This window comes from Panthera leo, chromosome E2 (assembly GCF_018350215.1).
Source record: "Panthera leo isolate Ple1 chromosome E2, P.leo_Ple1_pat1.1, whole genome shotgun sequence".
Lineage (NCBI taxonomy): Eukaryota > Metazoa > Chordata > Mammalia > Carnivora > Felidae > Panthera > Panthera leo.
Genome location: NC_056693.1, coordinates 54484250 through 54498579, shown reverse-complemented (window position 1 = coordinate 54498579; position 14330 = coordinate 54484250). Strand labels below are relative to the sequence as shown.

At 47.5% G+C, this 14330-nt stretch overlaps 1 protein-coding gene across 9 annotated transcripts in view; it reads right to left on the bottom strand.

Moving 5' to 3' along the window:
• Window positions 1–1897: 1897 nt before the first annotated feature.
• The window catches only part of BCO1 (beta-carotene oxygenase 1), a 174448-nt gene continuing 162015 nt past the window's right edge, over window positions 1898–14330 (bottom strand). For all 9 annotated transcript variants that reach the window (XM_042919373.1, XM_042919374.1, XM_042919375.1 and 6 more), the window contains 4 exons: window positions 10887–10992; window positions 7773–7867; window positions 5639–5750; window positions 1898–3675 (listed from right to left, as the gene is read on the bottom strand). In XM_042919373.1, the coding sequence (XP_042775307.1) occupies window positions 3446–3675; window positions 5639–5750; window positions 7773–7867; window positions 10887–10992 (543 nt within the window). In that variant the 3' untranslated portion in view covers window positions 1898–3445. The remainder of the gene's footprint in view (window positions 3676–5638; window positions 5751–7772; window positions 7868–10886; window positions 10993–14330) is intronic.

The following is a 14330-nucleotide window of genomic DNA, read 5'->3' as shown; positions in this document are numbered from 1 at the left end:
TTTGACAGTGGGACTACGGGTGTCTTTCTCATTCCTTCTTCAATGTAACCAGGTGTTCCATGATGGCACATGTGACTTTTATAACCAGAGAAAAATATTCACCTAATTCTCTCACTCTTTCAACTGCTCTTTTTTGGGGAATTCACTCTCCGAGTGCTTTGTTCACCCATCTCCAACTCTTTTCCTGCACACACCCTCCGCCTGCAAGGACAGCTGTCTGCCACGAGCTCCCTCCAAACACTCCGCTCCTGAAGGCGCCCGGCTCCGGGAAGCCTTGCCTGAGCACCAAGAGGAAAGAAGGCTGGCCCATCCCCACCTCGCCCAAACATGGTGCCTCCACGTCTCTCTCTGCTCGCCTTGTCCAAGAAAATCCTCAGCCTCTTTGCTGGAGCTTGCCCTCAAGAGACTGTTTCCCGATGTGCCCCAACAGCTGGTACAGCCGACTGTTTGTGCGTCTGCACCTGGTGGCTGAGCTAAACACCTAGAAGGAAGTTGAGGTAGAGGCCACAGGCCTCATGAGCGTTGGACGATGAGGAAGGTGGTAATGACTCTTCTGCATGTCCTGATTTGCCAAGGGGAAGACTTCTCTTGGCCATTTAAAAACCACCCAGTCTTTAAACAACTTAAGAAGTGATCAAAGGTGTTTGTGCTTAACCTGGACCAGCAACCCTTCCTAATGGCATCAGCCCCACGCTGGGGAACATTGGTTGGGAGGAAATGAATGTGAACCAGTAACGCGGATGTAGCACGAAAGCGCGAAGATTTCTCTTGAGTTGATTCGTCCAAGTATACACCCAGCTTATTCCTGAATTGGCATCAAAGTAGAAAAACCTTTGAAGGAAAAAGTCAGTGGGTCTGCAAACATCTGAGGGCTTACCCAGTACCCGACACATCTCAGGGCACTTGTGAAATGCTGTGGCTTTATCAAAGCAACAAACAAATCTGAGTTATTGTTCCTGTAAAACTTCCTGGTCATGCGTTACACCCACATGAAGCATAACAAGGAAGGCTCAGAGGATAAGACGGACCGCCTCGTGGCACCTTCAAGAAAGGCGCGTGCATCTTAGCTCCTGTGACATTTTGAGCTAATTACCCTGGCCTGTGTATGAAACACAATGGAGTTGAGGATCAAGATAAATCGGGTATCCTGCCACTGACCTGTGATGTTTTTGAAACTGGGGGAAAAAAGATTTGGTGCGCCAGCCTTCCTCATCAGTCTGGTATCTCACCTGTCATCTTGAACAAGGTAAACAAACCACGGACATATTTTTCTTCCCCGCAGAACTGCACCCTTTTTCGTGAGTAGGTCTGGATACTGTTTGGCAATTGGCATTGAGCAGAGTGGGGGTGGGGAAGCACTTTTTAATTCCACCCTCTTCTCAAATATCTGAAGTAGAATAATGAGTAGGTGAGTGTCACATCTGTCGACTCTTTTCCGTTCGTGCCATCTGAATGCAGACCTCAGTCGTACTGGTCTCAGGCCACCATGGCTGGCATTTCCTCCCAGCCCATCTCATGAAGGCTGGAGGTGCTGGGATCTCCAAAGGAAGCGTAGATGGTCTTCATTCTGCCATCTCCAGGGGTCACGTTTCTGTTTAATGGGATCCATGAGCTGAGGGTGAAATGGAAAGACTGGGGTGGTGGAGGGGATTTGAGGAACCAACAGGGAAAGAGAGAGAGGAGGGGGTCAGGGATGGCAGGGCAGGAACCTGTGTGTCGTCATTGGGGTCCATGTGAACTGTCTTCCTCGTCTTCCCAGGAGAACATTAGTAAAATATCCGTTTCTTGTTGGTACATTATCGACCAACAATCTGTGTGTTGAAGGAATTCACTCGTGCAATCACTCAACAAATATTTATTATTGAGAGCCTGTGAGGCACCAGGCAGTGTTCTAGGTGCCGAGGATACAGTAGTGAACAAAACACACCCAACATAGAACAATGTGGATGAATCTGCAAGCGATTCTGTGGAGAAGAGTCAATCCCCAACAGTTAATACTGGTGATTCCATTGATACAGCAGTTTTCAAATGATAAAATTTTAGAAATGGTGGTTGCCATGGGTTAGGGATGGGGGAAGGTCATGGTGGGAGACAGGTAGGTATAGTGATAAGAAAGCACCCCACGGAATCCTTGTGTTGATGTGCCATTTGGTATCTTGATCATGGTGGTGGAATAAGGAATCTACACACATGATAAAATTGCGTAGAACTAAGCATGCACACCAACGAATACAAATAAAACTGGGGGGATCTGAAAAAGATCTATGGACTGAATCAATGTCATATCCTGGTTGTGATAACTATACTATAATGTTACCATTGGAAAAAATGGGTAAAGTCCACAAGGGATCTCTTTTGTATTATTTCTTACACGCGTACATGAATCTTCAATTATTTAAATAAAAATGTCCAAAAAACACCCCCAAAACAAAACCCAACCCCCAGACCTGATGGACCCTACATTTCAGTGGGAGCTAAGTATGGCTTCATGGTGTTTTTGCAGGGTAAAAGTCCAGACCATCCTTCAGAGCTCTGCCCGCTCTGGGGTATTCCATGCAATGTCACTAGAGATTCATTCCTTCCTGTCTCAATACATGTCACTGAATCTCTACTGGTGACTGCGTGAAATCCAGATTTAGGAGAGGGGGCAGGTGCAGAATAAGGGTGGAATCCCAGCTGGCAGGGCTCCCTGCCCTGGTTCTCAGCATTAGGCAAGAACTCCTCATGCCAGCCCTGGCCTGGGCCTTGGTCCTGGATTCTAGCCCCTTGGCCATGGCTAGTTGGGTCACCATCCAGCTCCTTAACCCTCTCCTGCAAAGGGGACTGCCACACCAATCTGCTGTCCCAATCTGTTGTACTGGGGCATCTGGCTGGCTACGAACTGCACTCTATTTTATTGCCTTAGAAGAACTTCAGAGAAAAGAAGCCACGTAAAAATTAAATAAGGTTGGAACAGACTTTAACACTTTTATTATTTTATATTATGCCATGTCTTGCATGGAATGACCACAAGGCAATATGCCTTTCTGGCCACAGATATTACTAACAACGCATGGTTGGGAAATCCAGATCTCCCAGATGCACAGTCTAGTCTACTGGAAAGAGGGAGACGAGGGGCAGGAGGAAGGAGCAATGACAAATAGTTACCTGCCTCTTCTCTGGTACATCAGTGGTTGCTCATTCTAAGAAGGCTGATTATGTGCCTTAATACAATTTCTGGGCATGGTTTTATAAGAAAGGAAAAGGGCTTTCTTGGAAATGCTTAAGCTAATCAATACATATTTGATCCACTTTCAAACAATGGTTTTAGGGCCAAAATAAGACGAAAGAAAAGACACGATTTCCATACCTGTGTCTCAAAGCCACCGCAGAAAGCATAAGTGCAAAGGGAAATGAAGGATCCCCCTTCGCCCAGAGAGGAAGTGAGCCCACAGGCCCAACCCACTCAGGTCCGTGGGGCCACCTGGCAGTCTGGAACCCTGTCCGGCTGTTCCTGGGAAGGGGCCTGCTCCCTTGCGTCCCCGTCTGCGTCCGGGATGAATAACCCGTGGAGATCCAGGTGCACCTCTGCGTCAATGGTCGCACGAGCCAGTTCTGTGAAACTTTTGGCATCCAGAACAAGCAGAAAAGGAAGCTTCTGGGGACTGGTAGAGACGATGGCCGATAAGATAATTCCTTTGGGGAAACAAAAAGAGACGTTTTGTAGAAGTGCAGACTTGAACTTCCTCCAGCTGAAGGGATACATTTCTCAGCTGTATCTCCCCGTCCTCTTTGAAGGTAAGGACGTAATCAAAACAAAAGGAAGGCAAATTTGATGTTCTGTGTGAGCAGGAGGCAACTAGGAATGAGGAACCAGAATACCTGGCTCCAGCCCTGCTGGGGGCCAGTTCCTTGACCTCTCCGACCCTTACTCCGCTCATCTGCAGAGTAAGGATGATTCTCGCTACCCTTGCAGGGCTGCTGGGACGATCTCTTGCATGGTGAATCGTGAAAGCATTTTGTAAAATATTGTGTGCACTGAAGAATGGCTATCGGACTACTGTTTAGAAAGCCTGATCATCGAGGATTAGTTTCGAGGCTGCATTGAAGCTAATACATGGCACTTAGCTAGACTCAGACTAGTTGCACTCGATGGCATTTGAATGAGCCCAAGGGACTTCATGCCCAAGGCAGCACACTAGTAGCCTCCGCCTTCCCCTCTGTAAAGAAATAAATGGAAATATTCTAAGTATTCACCCTCAAGGGAGGTAGGATTAAATGAAAGAATGCACATAAACTTACAACAAGTGTTCGTGAGTCCTCCCAAAGCCTTCTGGGCTTCAGGGTGGTTCAGCATAGTCCAAGTTAGATTGGCGTGGATTAAAATTCTAACTCGGTAGGTATGGGGTGTGTGGCTGTAGGTAAATCAGATCATTTTCTCAGCCTCTCCTTTGGTGGAATGAACACAATGCCACTCCCTGCTCAGCAGAGAATGTAGGGGGAGCACTGGCCCAGCCAGTGGGAGGCCAGCCTCAACAGGAGGTGCTACGAACAATCCCCCACCTCAGAGATGACAGCAACCTGGGGCCCCCTGCCTGGTGCGCCGTGCCATGCATGATTAGTAGGAAGACACAGCCCAGGCAGAAAACCACTCCCCACCTCAGGGAAGCAGCTGGCAGGCCCAGTGGGGCAGCTCGCCCTCCCCTGCAGGTGTGGACAGCCCCACCTGTGGTCCTAGATGTCCCCGCCTTGGCATCCCCGGAAGTGTGTGCAGAGGATTCTGGGGCAAAGACCAAATCAACGAGGGAAAAGACCATTTGGTCATGTGGAAATCTACAAAAGAGAGGTGGGCCACAAACGTGCATTTACCGGTGCTCCGAACAAAAGGTACACGCTTAGAGATGGTTAAGAATTGTGTCCCAGCCACTGCAATGAATTCTCAAGTGGAAAGGAAGTGGGCTTTGTGTAGTAAACAATTTAATGTCCCGCAAAGGGAGGTCTGACCTTTCCTCCTGGGAGGTGACCTCTAAGCCCCTGTAATGTCCTGCCTCCTAAGAATATCTTTATTTACCTGGGGCCAGTCTGATGATCTATCCTAGCAAAGCAATTTGGACGTCACCTTGACCTCCAGAGGGGCTGAAGGCTAAGGATCAACCACACAGCCAACCAACCATGTGTACACGACCAGGCACCTAAAAAGCTCTGACCCCAAGGCTTGGGTGAGTTGCCTCGGTCAGTGATATTCCATAGATACTGTTGGAGCTGGGGTGGGCCATGACCTCCTGGGACAACCACACACTCCACGAATGGAAATCTCCTGGATTCTGTCCCATGAGCCTCTTTTCTTTCAATCTGCATCCTTTCACTGTGACAAACCACAACCCTAACAGTTTTCAGTGTGTTCTGTGAATCCTTCTATCGAAACCCAGGGACTGGGGGACCCCTGAACTTGCAGTTGGTGTCAGCAGCGAGGGTGTTTAGAGGGACTCCCTAACTCACAGCTTTGGACTCAGAAGGACCCGGGCTTCGAAGCCTGGCTCCACTGGCAGTGTGATGTGGGGGATGTGGAGGGAGGGTCACTGCCTCCACATGACGTCTCTGACTGAGGGGTGATCACAAGCAGAATGCAGCAAGCGGGCTCCCCTTCCTGGAGTCTTACCGTCATCCTCGTCCTTGGCACCCGGCATGGGGACAAACAGGGGTTCTGCTGGCCAGCAGTGCTCCTGTCCCCATTTTAAGGATGACTTTGTGAGAACGTCATATTTCAGGATCTGTATACCCAAAGAGGAGAGACATGTGAGCAAATTATTAGAGAGCATGGTCTTCCCCTGAAAACACACAGCAACAATTCCCACAGAGAGGATTAAGCCCCTCGAGTGGAGGCTACAAATGACATCTACCTGGGGTCCGTATAACAGCGGACACGAAAGCAGCTAGCTTCCTCCTCCACCTGTAAGCAGAGATCCTCCTGCCAAACCATAGCTAACACTATGCACTGAATTCTTTTAAAAATAAAAATCCTAAATTTATCTGGTGTTTGACACTACATTGCGACTTTTGTGTGTGTTAAATAAACTAGTGAACTCAATGCAAACATTTAAAGGATAATACTATCCTTTCGTTGTTTTAAAAGTGCAAGTCCCTAATCAACAATAGCCAAAGTATGGAAAGAGCCCAAATGTCCACTGATGGATGAATGGATAAAGAAGATGTGGTATATATATATATATATATATACATACACACACACACACACACACACACACACACACACACACACACAATGGAGTATTACTCGGCAATCAAAAAGAATGAAATCTTGCCATTTGCAACTATGTGGATGGAACTAGAGGGTATTATGCTAAGTGAAATTAGTCAGAGAAAGACAAATATCATATGACTTCACTCATATGGGGACCTTAAGACACAGAACAGATGAACACAAGGGAAGGGAAGCAAAAATAATATAAAAACAGGGAGAGACAAAACATAAGAGACTCTTAAATATGGAGAACAAACAGAGGGTTCCTGGAGGGATTGTGATGGGGGGATGGGCTAAATGGGTAAGGGGCATTAGGGAATCTACTCCTGAAATCACTGTTGCACTATATGCTAACCTGGATGTAAATTTTTAAAAAATAGTAAAAACTTTTACTTAAAAAATAAATAAAATAAAAAACTGAGAACTGAGGGTTGATGGGGGGGTGGGAGGGAGGGTAGGGTGGGTGATGGGTATTGAGGAGGGCACCTTTTGGGATGAGCACTGGGTGTTGTATGGAAACCAATATGACAGTAAATTTCATATATTAAAAAAATAAATAAATTTAAAAAAAATAAATAAACTAAACTAAACTAAAATAAAATAAAATAAAATAAAATATGAAAAAAAAAAACCAACACTGAAGTTTGAGGGGCGCCTGGGTGGCTTGGTCAGTTAAGCCTCCAACTTCAGCTCAGGTCATGATCTCGCAGTTTGCGAGTTTGAGCCCCGTGTTGGGCTCTGTGCTGACAGCTCAGAGCCTGGAGCCTGCTTCAGATTGTGTGTCTCCCTCTCTGTCTCCCCCTGCTCATTCCCTGTCTCTCTCTGTCTCTCAAAAACTGAATAAACGTTAAAAAAAAAAAAAAAAAGTGTAAGTCCCTGGACTTCTCTTAATCCGTAACAGACCTGTTTCCCCTCAGGGTGTGGGACAAGTGGGGAGTGGCTAGGGGTGTGTGTGTGTGAACCTTAATTGTTTGCTCTGTACATTTTTGCACTGTTTGCATTTTTTAAAAAAGGTATTCCATTTTATTATTAAAAAATGAAGATGTTAAAGACAAGTGACGCGTGTATAACACTGAGTATAGTCCCTGGGATACAGTAATTGTTCAACAAATCGTAGTTTTAAAAAACAAAATAAATGCTCCGAGTTTCAGCCCTCTGCTCGAGAGGGTGAGTTCCTTGAAGGCAGAGGCTGGGATCCCCCTGTTCACTTCCTTATCCTCAGTGCCTGCACGGTGTAGCACATGGTTGGTGCTCAATAAACATGCTAAATAAAGAAATCAATGGATGAACCATAGCCGTGACCTCCTTCCTGAGCTTCAGCCCCTCAGGTATGGCTCCCTCCCTTGGCTGGCCTATCATTGCTTTCCCTGTATTTTGTCCCCCTGACCTCACTCTCTGATCTGCCCTCTGTCCCCAAAAAGACCTCCCTTTTCTGATCAAGGTCACCCAGTCTGAGATCCTGGAGTTCAGCTTTGCAGGTGGACACGATCATTGTTGGGAGCACCAGTCCAAATCACACGGGGATTGGTACCTTGGTTGGGATGGGACTCCAGTGAACTTCGGCCGCAAACACATAGCGGTAGGGCTTCCCGTTGTGAGCATAATTGATCCGAGGCAGCTCTAAGCCTGGAGAGAAGGACACGGCTGATGAAGTCCCCATCACCGCGGGCTGGGAACATCTACCCTTCATGCCAGGCTGGGTATCCTTTCCACAAAAATGGCTCCCTATCCAGGATCCCTGAACTTGCTTCAGGCCCTGGATTAGATCAAGGTTGGTAGCAGAGCAGGGGGAGGGAACCTCTGATAATTACTCTGGCTCTATTAGAAGGTTCCGGAGCAAGGTAAGACAGACCTAGTTTTTTAAGTGTGTAAGCATCCTTAATTATCCAAGATAGAAATCAGAGAGAATTGCATGATTAAAATCAGAGGCCACCGCAATTTTTTTTAAAGCTCTTCAAAAAAAAAAAAAAAAAATACTCGTGTGCATGCACATGTGTGGGGGTGTAGACCAAAAAGAAAAACCCCTGAAACCGTGGAAAGGAGTCTCAATGGGGAATAGTCAAACAAATCTGGTGAATTCACGTAATAACATACATAAAACTAATGTTTACAAAGAATTTTAATAATACAGGAAAGTGTCCATATCATAAGATAAAGTGTAAAAGGCTGGTTATAGAATTATCTCCACTATGTTACAAAAGAAGAGAAAAGGTTCAGAAGCACTGCTGGGGTTAGAACTTCCTTGTAGTTTATGTTTCATAGTGTATACCTATGGGTTTCATGTTTCATGAAATTTTTTTTGTACCTATTACTTTTGTAATCAAAAAGACCTGAAAATTTTGTCAATGTACATGCATACATACATGTCTGGTGTGTCAGGTTGAATCTCTAAGTTTAATGTTTATTTATGAGAGGAAGAGACAGACAGACAGAGTGTAAGCAGGGGAGGGGCAGAGAGAAGGAGACACAGAATCCAAAGCAGGCTCCATGCTCTGAGCTGTCAGCATAGAGCCCGATGCAGGGCTCGAACCCACGAACCATGAGATCATGACCTGAGCTGAAGTCACTTAACCGACTGAGCCACCAGGAGCCCTTGAATCTCTAACTTTAAGTGCTGGGATAAAAGTCCCCTTTGTATGAAATATTCCAGGCAGCTGGAGCCAACTGCTGGTGAAAATATAATGTCTGGGAAAAGAGGAAGCAGGCGGGGAGCTTCAGTTATCAGGCTCTCGTGCCCCTGCATGGCTGGGAGAGGTGGGAAGATGTCCAGTCCCACAGGCAAGTAGTCGGGAGAGTTCCAAGAGATGTCCTGGTGAATGTGAAGAGGGACCACCCACATACAGAAATCAGAAAAAGATGCCCACAGTTGGCCCCAGACTTCCTGTGGTGCTCCTGGGCCTCAAACCTGGTCTAGGATCGCACCCCGCCCCCCCAATCTCCACCCTGTAAATGACTTGGTTATGTAAAATATGATTCATCCCTGCGAATTCCGTGAGGCTATTGAAGCCACGCTCTTGAAGAATCTTCAGGATGTAGGGAAGTTCTCAGGCTATATCCATTAAACGGAAGAAGCCATTTCTAAATATCCTGGATGGTATGGTATGCCTTTTGTAAAACTATAGATCCAGAGGGTAAGGGCTTTGGAGTCTGAGAGACCTGGGTTCAGATCCTGACTCTGCTGCCTATCTGTGGGCAGGTTACTGAATTATCCTCACCTTTGCCATCCTCAGCTCTAAAACAAGAATAACACGTGCCAACACCTGCCTCCCAGGATTGTTCTGGTAACTTCTAATTTGTGCTGGACTCTCACTGGGGGCCAGGTTCTCGGTGAAGCGCTTCACGGACGCGAACTCATGTAACGTCAAGGACAACAGGATGAGACTGTCGGGGTGAGATGAGGCGATGTCTGGGGAGCCCTAGAAGAGGGCTGGCATATGCCAAGGAACCCACACCCGACAGAAAGACAATGGGGATTTCCAAAGGGTTGCCATGGACGGAGGGATTACAAGGGAGCTGTCTATTGCCATGCATCTCAGCATTGCCCAAGTTTGCCACAATAAGCGAGCATTCTCTTCTCAGATGCAAAAAGACCCAGAACGTTTTAAGCCTCCGTCTGCCCATGCCATGTGGCGGGTGAGCAGAGATGGGGGTTAATGCCTTAAGAATTGGGACCAAGATCTATACATTCACTTCTAAAGATGACTCCCAGCGGTGGGGGCCCCACACAGAGCCTGTTCAAACATCCGTAAGATGCCGTTTACAGCAGGGGTTCTTATGGGCAAAGCTGGGGTCATCCTAACAAAGTCCCCAGGACGGTGTCCCTCTAGATGCCTGAACCTGGTAGGGGGCAGCTGACGTGGAGAGCAAGGCAAAACCGCGCCCTGCCACCGTCTAGCACCCTCGTTCCTTGCCCGTGTTGAGCACAGACCTCCCCCTCTAAGTCACGCTTTTGTCACGTGCTGGTGATACACTGAGCACAGGAACACGGTCCCTGCCTCATAGGCTCCTAGGGCAGCGGTTCTCAGTCAGGGTGATGGTGCCCCCAGGGACGTTGGCGATGTCTGGACATGTTTTTGGTCGCGCCAATTCAGGGTGCAGGTGCTACAGGCATCTGGTGGGTCAAGGCCAGGGATGCTGCTCCACACCCTAGTGCCCAGGATGGCCCCCGTCACAGAGAATGACCCAGCCCCCATTGTCAGGGGTGCCCAGGTTGAGAAGACCTGCCCTTACGGGTACGACTTTTATGGGAGGGGTTTACACGCTGTGTCGAGCCCAGCCTCTCTGAGCCATTTTCTCCTCCATAAAATGGGGCTGATGGCCCCTGTCCCGCAGGGTATTTTCAAGGGGTACAAGCAGAAATGCAGTAAGTCAGTAAGTCAGCCTTTGACAAATTGGAGCATTTACAGAGGCCAGCTGTGAAATCATCCAATGAGCACCCCCACTCCCAGTGCCCTCCTGGGAGGCGTTTGAAGATACGCGAAAGAGAACTGTCCCCAGATGCTTTCTACCGGGGCACCCCAAGAGCCTTTCCGTTTGCCCCGTGTCCATGCACAGCTCTCCTGCATCAAAAGGAGGTACTGAGAGGCCTCAGGGGATTCCTGAGGTCCTGCTCCTTCCCTGAGCATCCGGAAGGGAGGCATTTTACCTTCATAAAGCAGCTCCGGCTGGCAGTAGACTCGGTCATCTTTTTCCTTCAGGGCTCTTGCCGTTGTGGATGCCAGTTTGACTACATTTGATCCCACTTCTGCATTCTGAAAGAATCAGTTTTCAAGAAAAAAATCGACCACTTGTTACCCAGAGCAAACAAGTGCTATACCGTGTATGTTTAACAAAGTGGTTTAGGGGAGCCTGCTTGGGATTTTCTCTCATCCTCTCTCTTTCTCTCTCTTAAAGTAAATAAATAAACTCATAGCATTAAAAAAAAGTGCTTCAGAGGATGTCATCTTTCAAAAAAAATTTTGTAATGTTTTTAATTATTTTTGAGAGCGTGACACAGCACGCAAGCTACGGAGGGGCGGAGAGAGGGGGAGACACAGAATCCGAAGCAGGCTCCAGGCTCTGAGCTGTCAGCACAGAGCCCGATGCGAGGCTCAAACTTGCGAACCACGAGATCATGACCTGGGCTGAAGTTGCTCAGCCAACTGAGCTAGCCAGGTGCCCCTAGAGGATGTCATCTTCTTCTGGCCTCATGTAAACCACAGGAAGCAGCTATTATATTATTGGTATTCTTTTTTTTTTAATGTATATTTTGAGGGGGGGGGGAAGGAGGGAGAGTGAACACACATGCACAATGGGGAAGAGCAGAGAGAGAGGGAAAGAAAGAATCCCAAGCAGGATCCACAATGTCAGCACAGAGCCCAGCATGGGGCTCGATCTCATGGACCCATGGGATCGTGACCTGAGCTCACATCAAGAGTTTGACGCTTAACCGACTGAGCCACCCAGGCGCCCCTGTATTATCAGTATTATTCTCATTCTCTGAGAGGGTGTAGCTGGTAGGTGGTGGGGTGAGCGTCCCTAAACTCCTGGCTCTTTTCTACTACTCTGGGCTACATTATCTTTCACAGGTGAAACTAATGTGCTGGTAGGTTCTCGCTTTTTAAATACTAGGTGATTCACCTGTACAAGGCTGCATCAGTCATTAAAAGGATGTTTATAAAGAGTTCATAACATGGGAAATGCTCATGAGAGAGTACTGAGAACCGCAGCAAATTGTATACGCAGCCTGAGCTCAATCAGGTCAAAAAAAAATGACACTGAAAAGAGCCTGGGGGAATACACCAAATACTAACAAGACAGCAGGCAGTGGAATTATGGGGACTTCCTTTTTCTACACTTCCCTGTATTTTCAGGACTTTCTTCTATGAAAACCACTGCTGAAATGAAAACAAACAGGCAATCATCATTACTTGGGAGTCAAAGATCGACCAAGGACATTCCTTGGTCTCAACTTACAATCGGACTTTGTTTAGGGTCTTACCCGTCGTGGTTGTAATCCAGGAGAGTGATTGAAAACAATCGATTATTTATTGAGCTTCTACTACTCCCCATTTCCCTACGTAGGAGCTACGGGGCCTTGAGCAAGTTACTTAGTACCTGGGAAGCTGCTGCCTCATCTTTATAGTGAGGTACAGCAGATGTGTATATGTGTAAAGAGTGTATATAAAGAGTGTATATGTGTCTCTAAGTTATTGTGCAGGTTGAATAAAATAATCCCTGAAAACAGTTTACAGGAGGGTCTGGTTAACAGTCAGTGCTAAATAAATGCTAGTTGCAAGCTGATAACACCATCATTGTTTTATTATTGCCATTGTTGTTATTATATTACTCACTATACCACTGGGGGCGAGCGCAGGTCAGAGAAGCAAGACGGAGTCCCTGCCTTCACGGAGTTTACAGGGCGAGAGTTGTTATGGCTGACTTCTCTGCATTTAAACTTTTCTCTACTTCCCAAATTTTCCAAGATGGGATTTTATAATTAAATGAAACCTGTCTGAGGGATAGCAGCTTTTTGCCGGGAAGGGGATGCTAAGGTACTGCATCCTATAGCAGCCGGGCTGCAGGGGCCCTTTGAGATTTGCTTAGTTCAACCCCTCAACTTACAGAAGAGGAAGCAGGCCCGGAGAAGGAAGGTGATTTGTCCAAGGCCACAGAGGGAAGAAGAGTTTGGGCCCTTCACACTGCAAGTCTTTCGCTCCAAAGCAAGAGCACTGCAGGCAGTAGGGCAAAGCAGGTACAAAGGCCCTGAGGCCAGTCCCTTCCCATCCTGCAGGTCTCTGCTCAAAACATCCCCTCCCTTGACCGCTCAATCTGCAATGTCGCCAAGGCACAGCTCCCAGGAAGGAACAGCTGGATGAACGGAGTGGATGCATAACTCAGTAAGCTTTTCCTTCCACTGTCAAGGTGCAAAACATGTGCTTCACAGGGTGGCTGCAGGAATTCAAGGAGATGAAATGCGTGAAAAAGTCCCGCCTGGCACCCGGCACCTCGGTGCTGTCTTGTAAACTGAAGTTCTGGAATGCCTCCTCCTGCATCGAGCCACAAATCGGCAGAGGCTCTGCCTGGTGCCTTGTAGTCACCCGACAGCAACAGGCCTGTTGTGCATGCCCTGGGCTTGTGTCTCGGGGAGTCGGTCTGCAGAGACTTATAATTCTGGCCTGAAACTGGTCAGACTGGTTGAGGGATAAACTGAATTTTTCCACATAGCAGTCACCAACGTGACTCAGCTGCTTTTTGTGGCCGGCGTGCTCAGCTTTGGGAAGAAATAGCTTTCCAGCCAAAATTCAACAAAATCCTACAGGTTTGTTTTGAAATCCCCCAACTCGAGGCAACTCTGTGCGAAGCAGCCATCTCGGTAATTCCCCGAAACACTGGCTTTGGGGTTCAGAAGCCCTGTGTGTGAAATCTGGCTCTCTGGCTTTCTGTGTGAATTTGAGGAGCCTCCCCCCCCCCTCAGCCCCCAGGCCTCCCTGAGGCTGTTCCGTAGTTTGTAAAATATGGGGGCGATTTGTAACTTTTTGAATGGGTGGTGAGCACAAGTGAGGTTGCTTTGACCTGCAGCTAAGACTGTAGTTACAATTAAACAATGGTGATGAAAACACCTGGGCCAGGGCCAGGCACATTGTAGTTCGTAACTTGGAACCACAGAGACACGCATTCAAATCCCAGCTCAAAATCCCACGGATATTTCTGCAAGTTGGGCAAGTTACTTTCTCTCTCATCCGTAGTCATGGGGATAACAAGCAACTCAGAGGGGCGTCCTACTGATTAGATGAGAGGCTTGCAAAGCATTTAACAGTTCCACAAATTTTCAGGACCAAGAAGTAGAGTGGAGACCCACGTACCCTATGTCTAAATGCGTTGAGCAAACTGTTACATGAAATACCATTTTCTCCCCCTCCTCGATACACAGACCTTCATAACGCAGAAGTGCGCTGTCCGAGTGGGCAACCGCTAACCACATGTGGCTATTTACATTTTACTTACACTTAAGAACAATTACACATCTTCTTCCTCAGCTGCACAAGGCACATTTCAATGGCACACGTGTCTCGTGGCTACTGCCTCAGATAGAGAATGTGTCATAGCC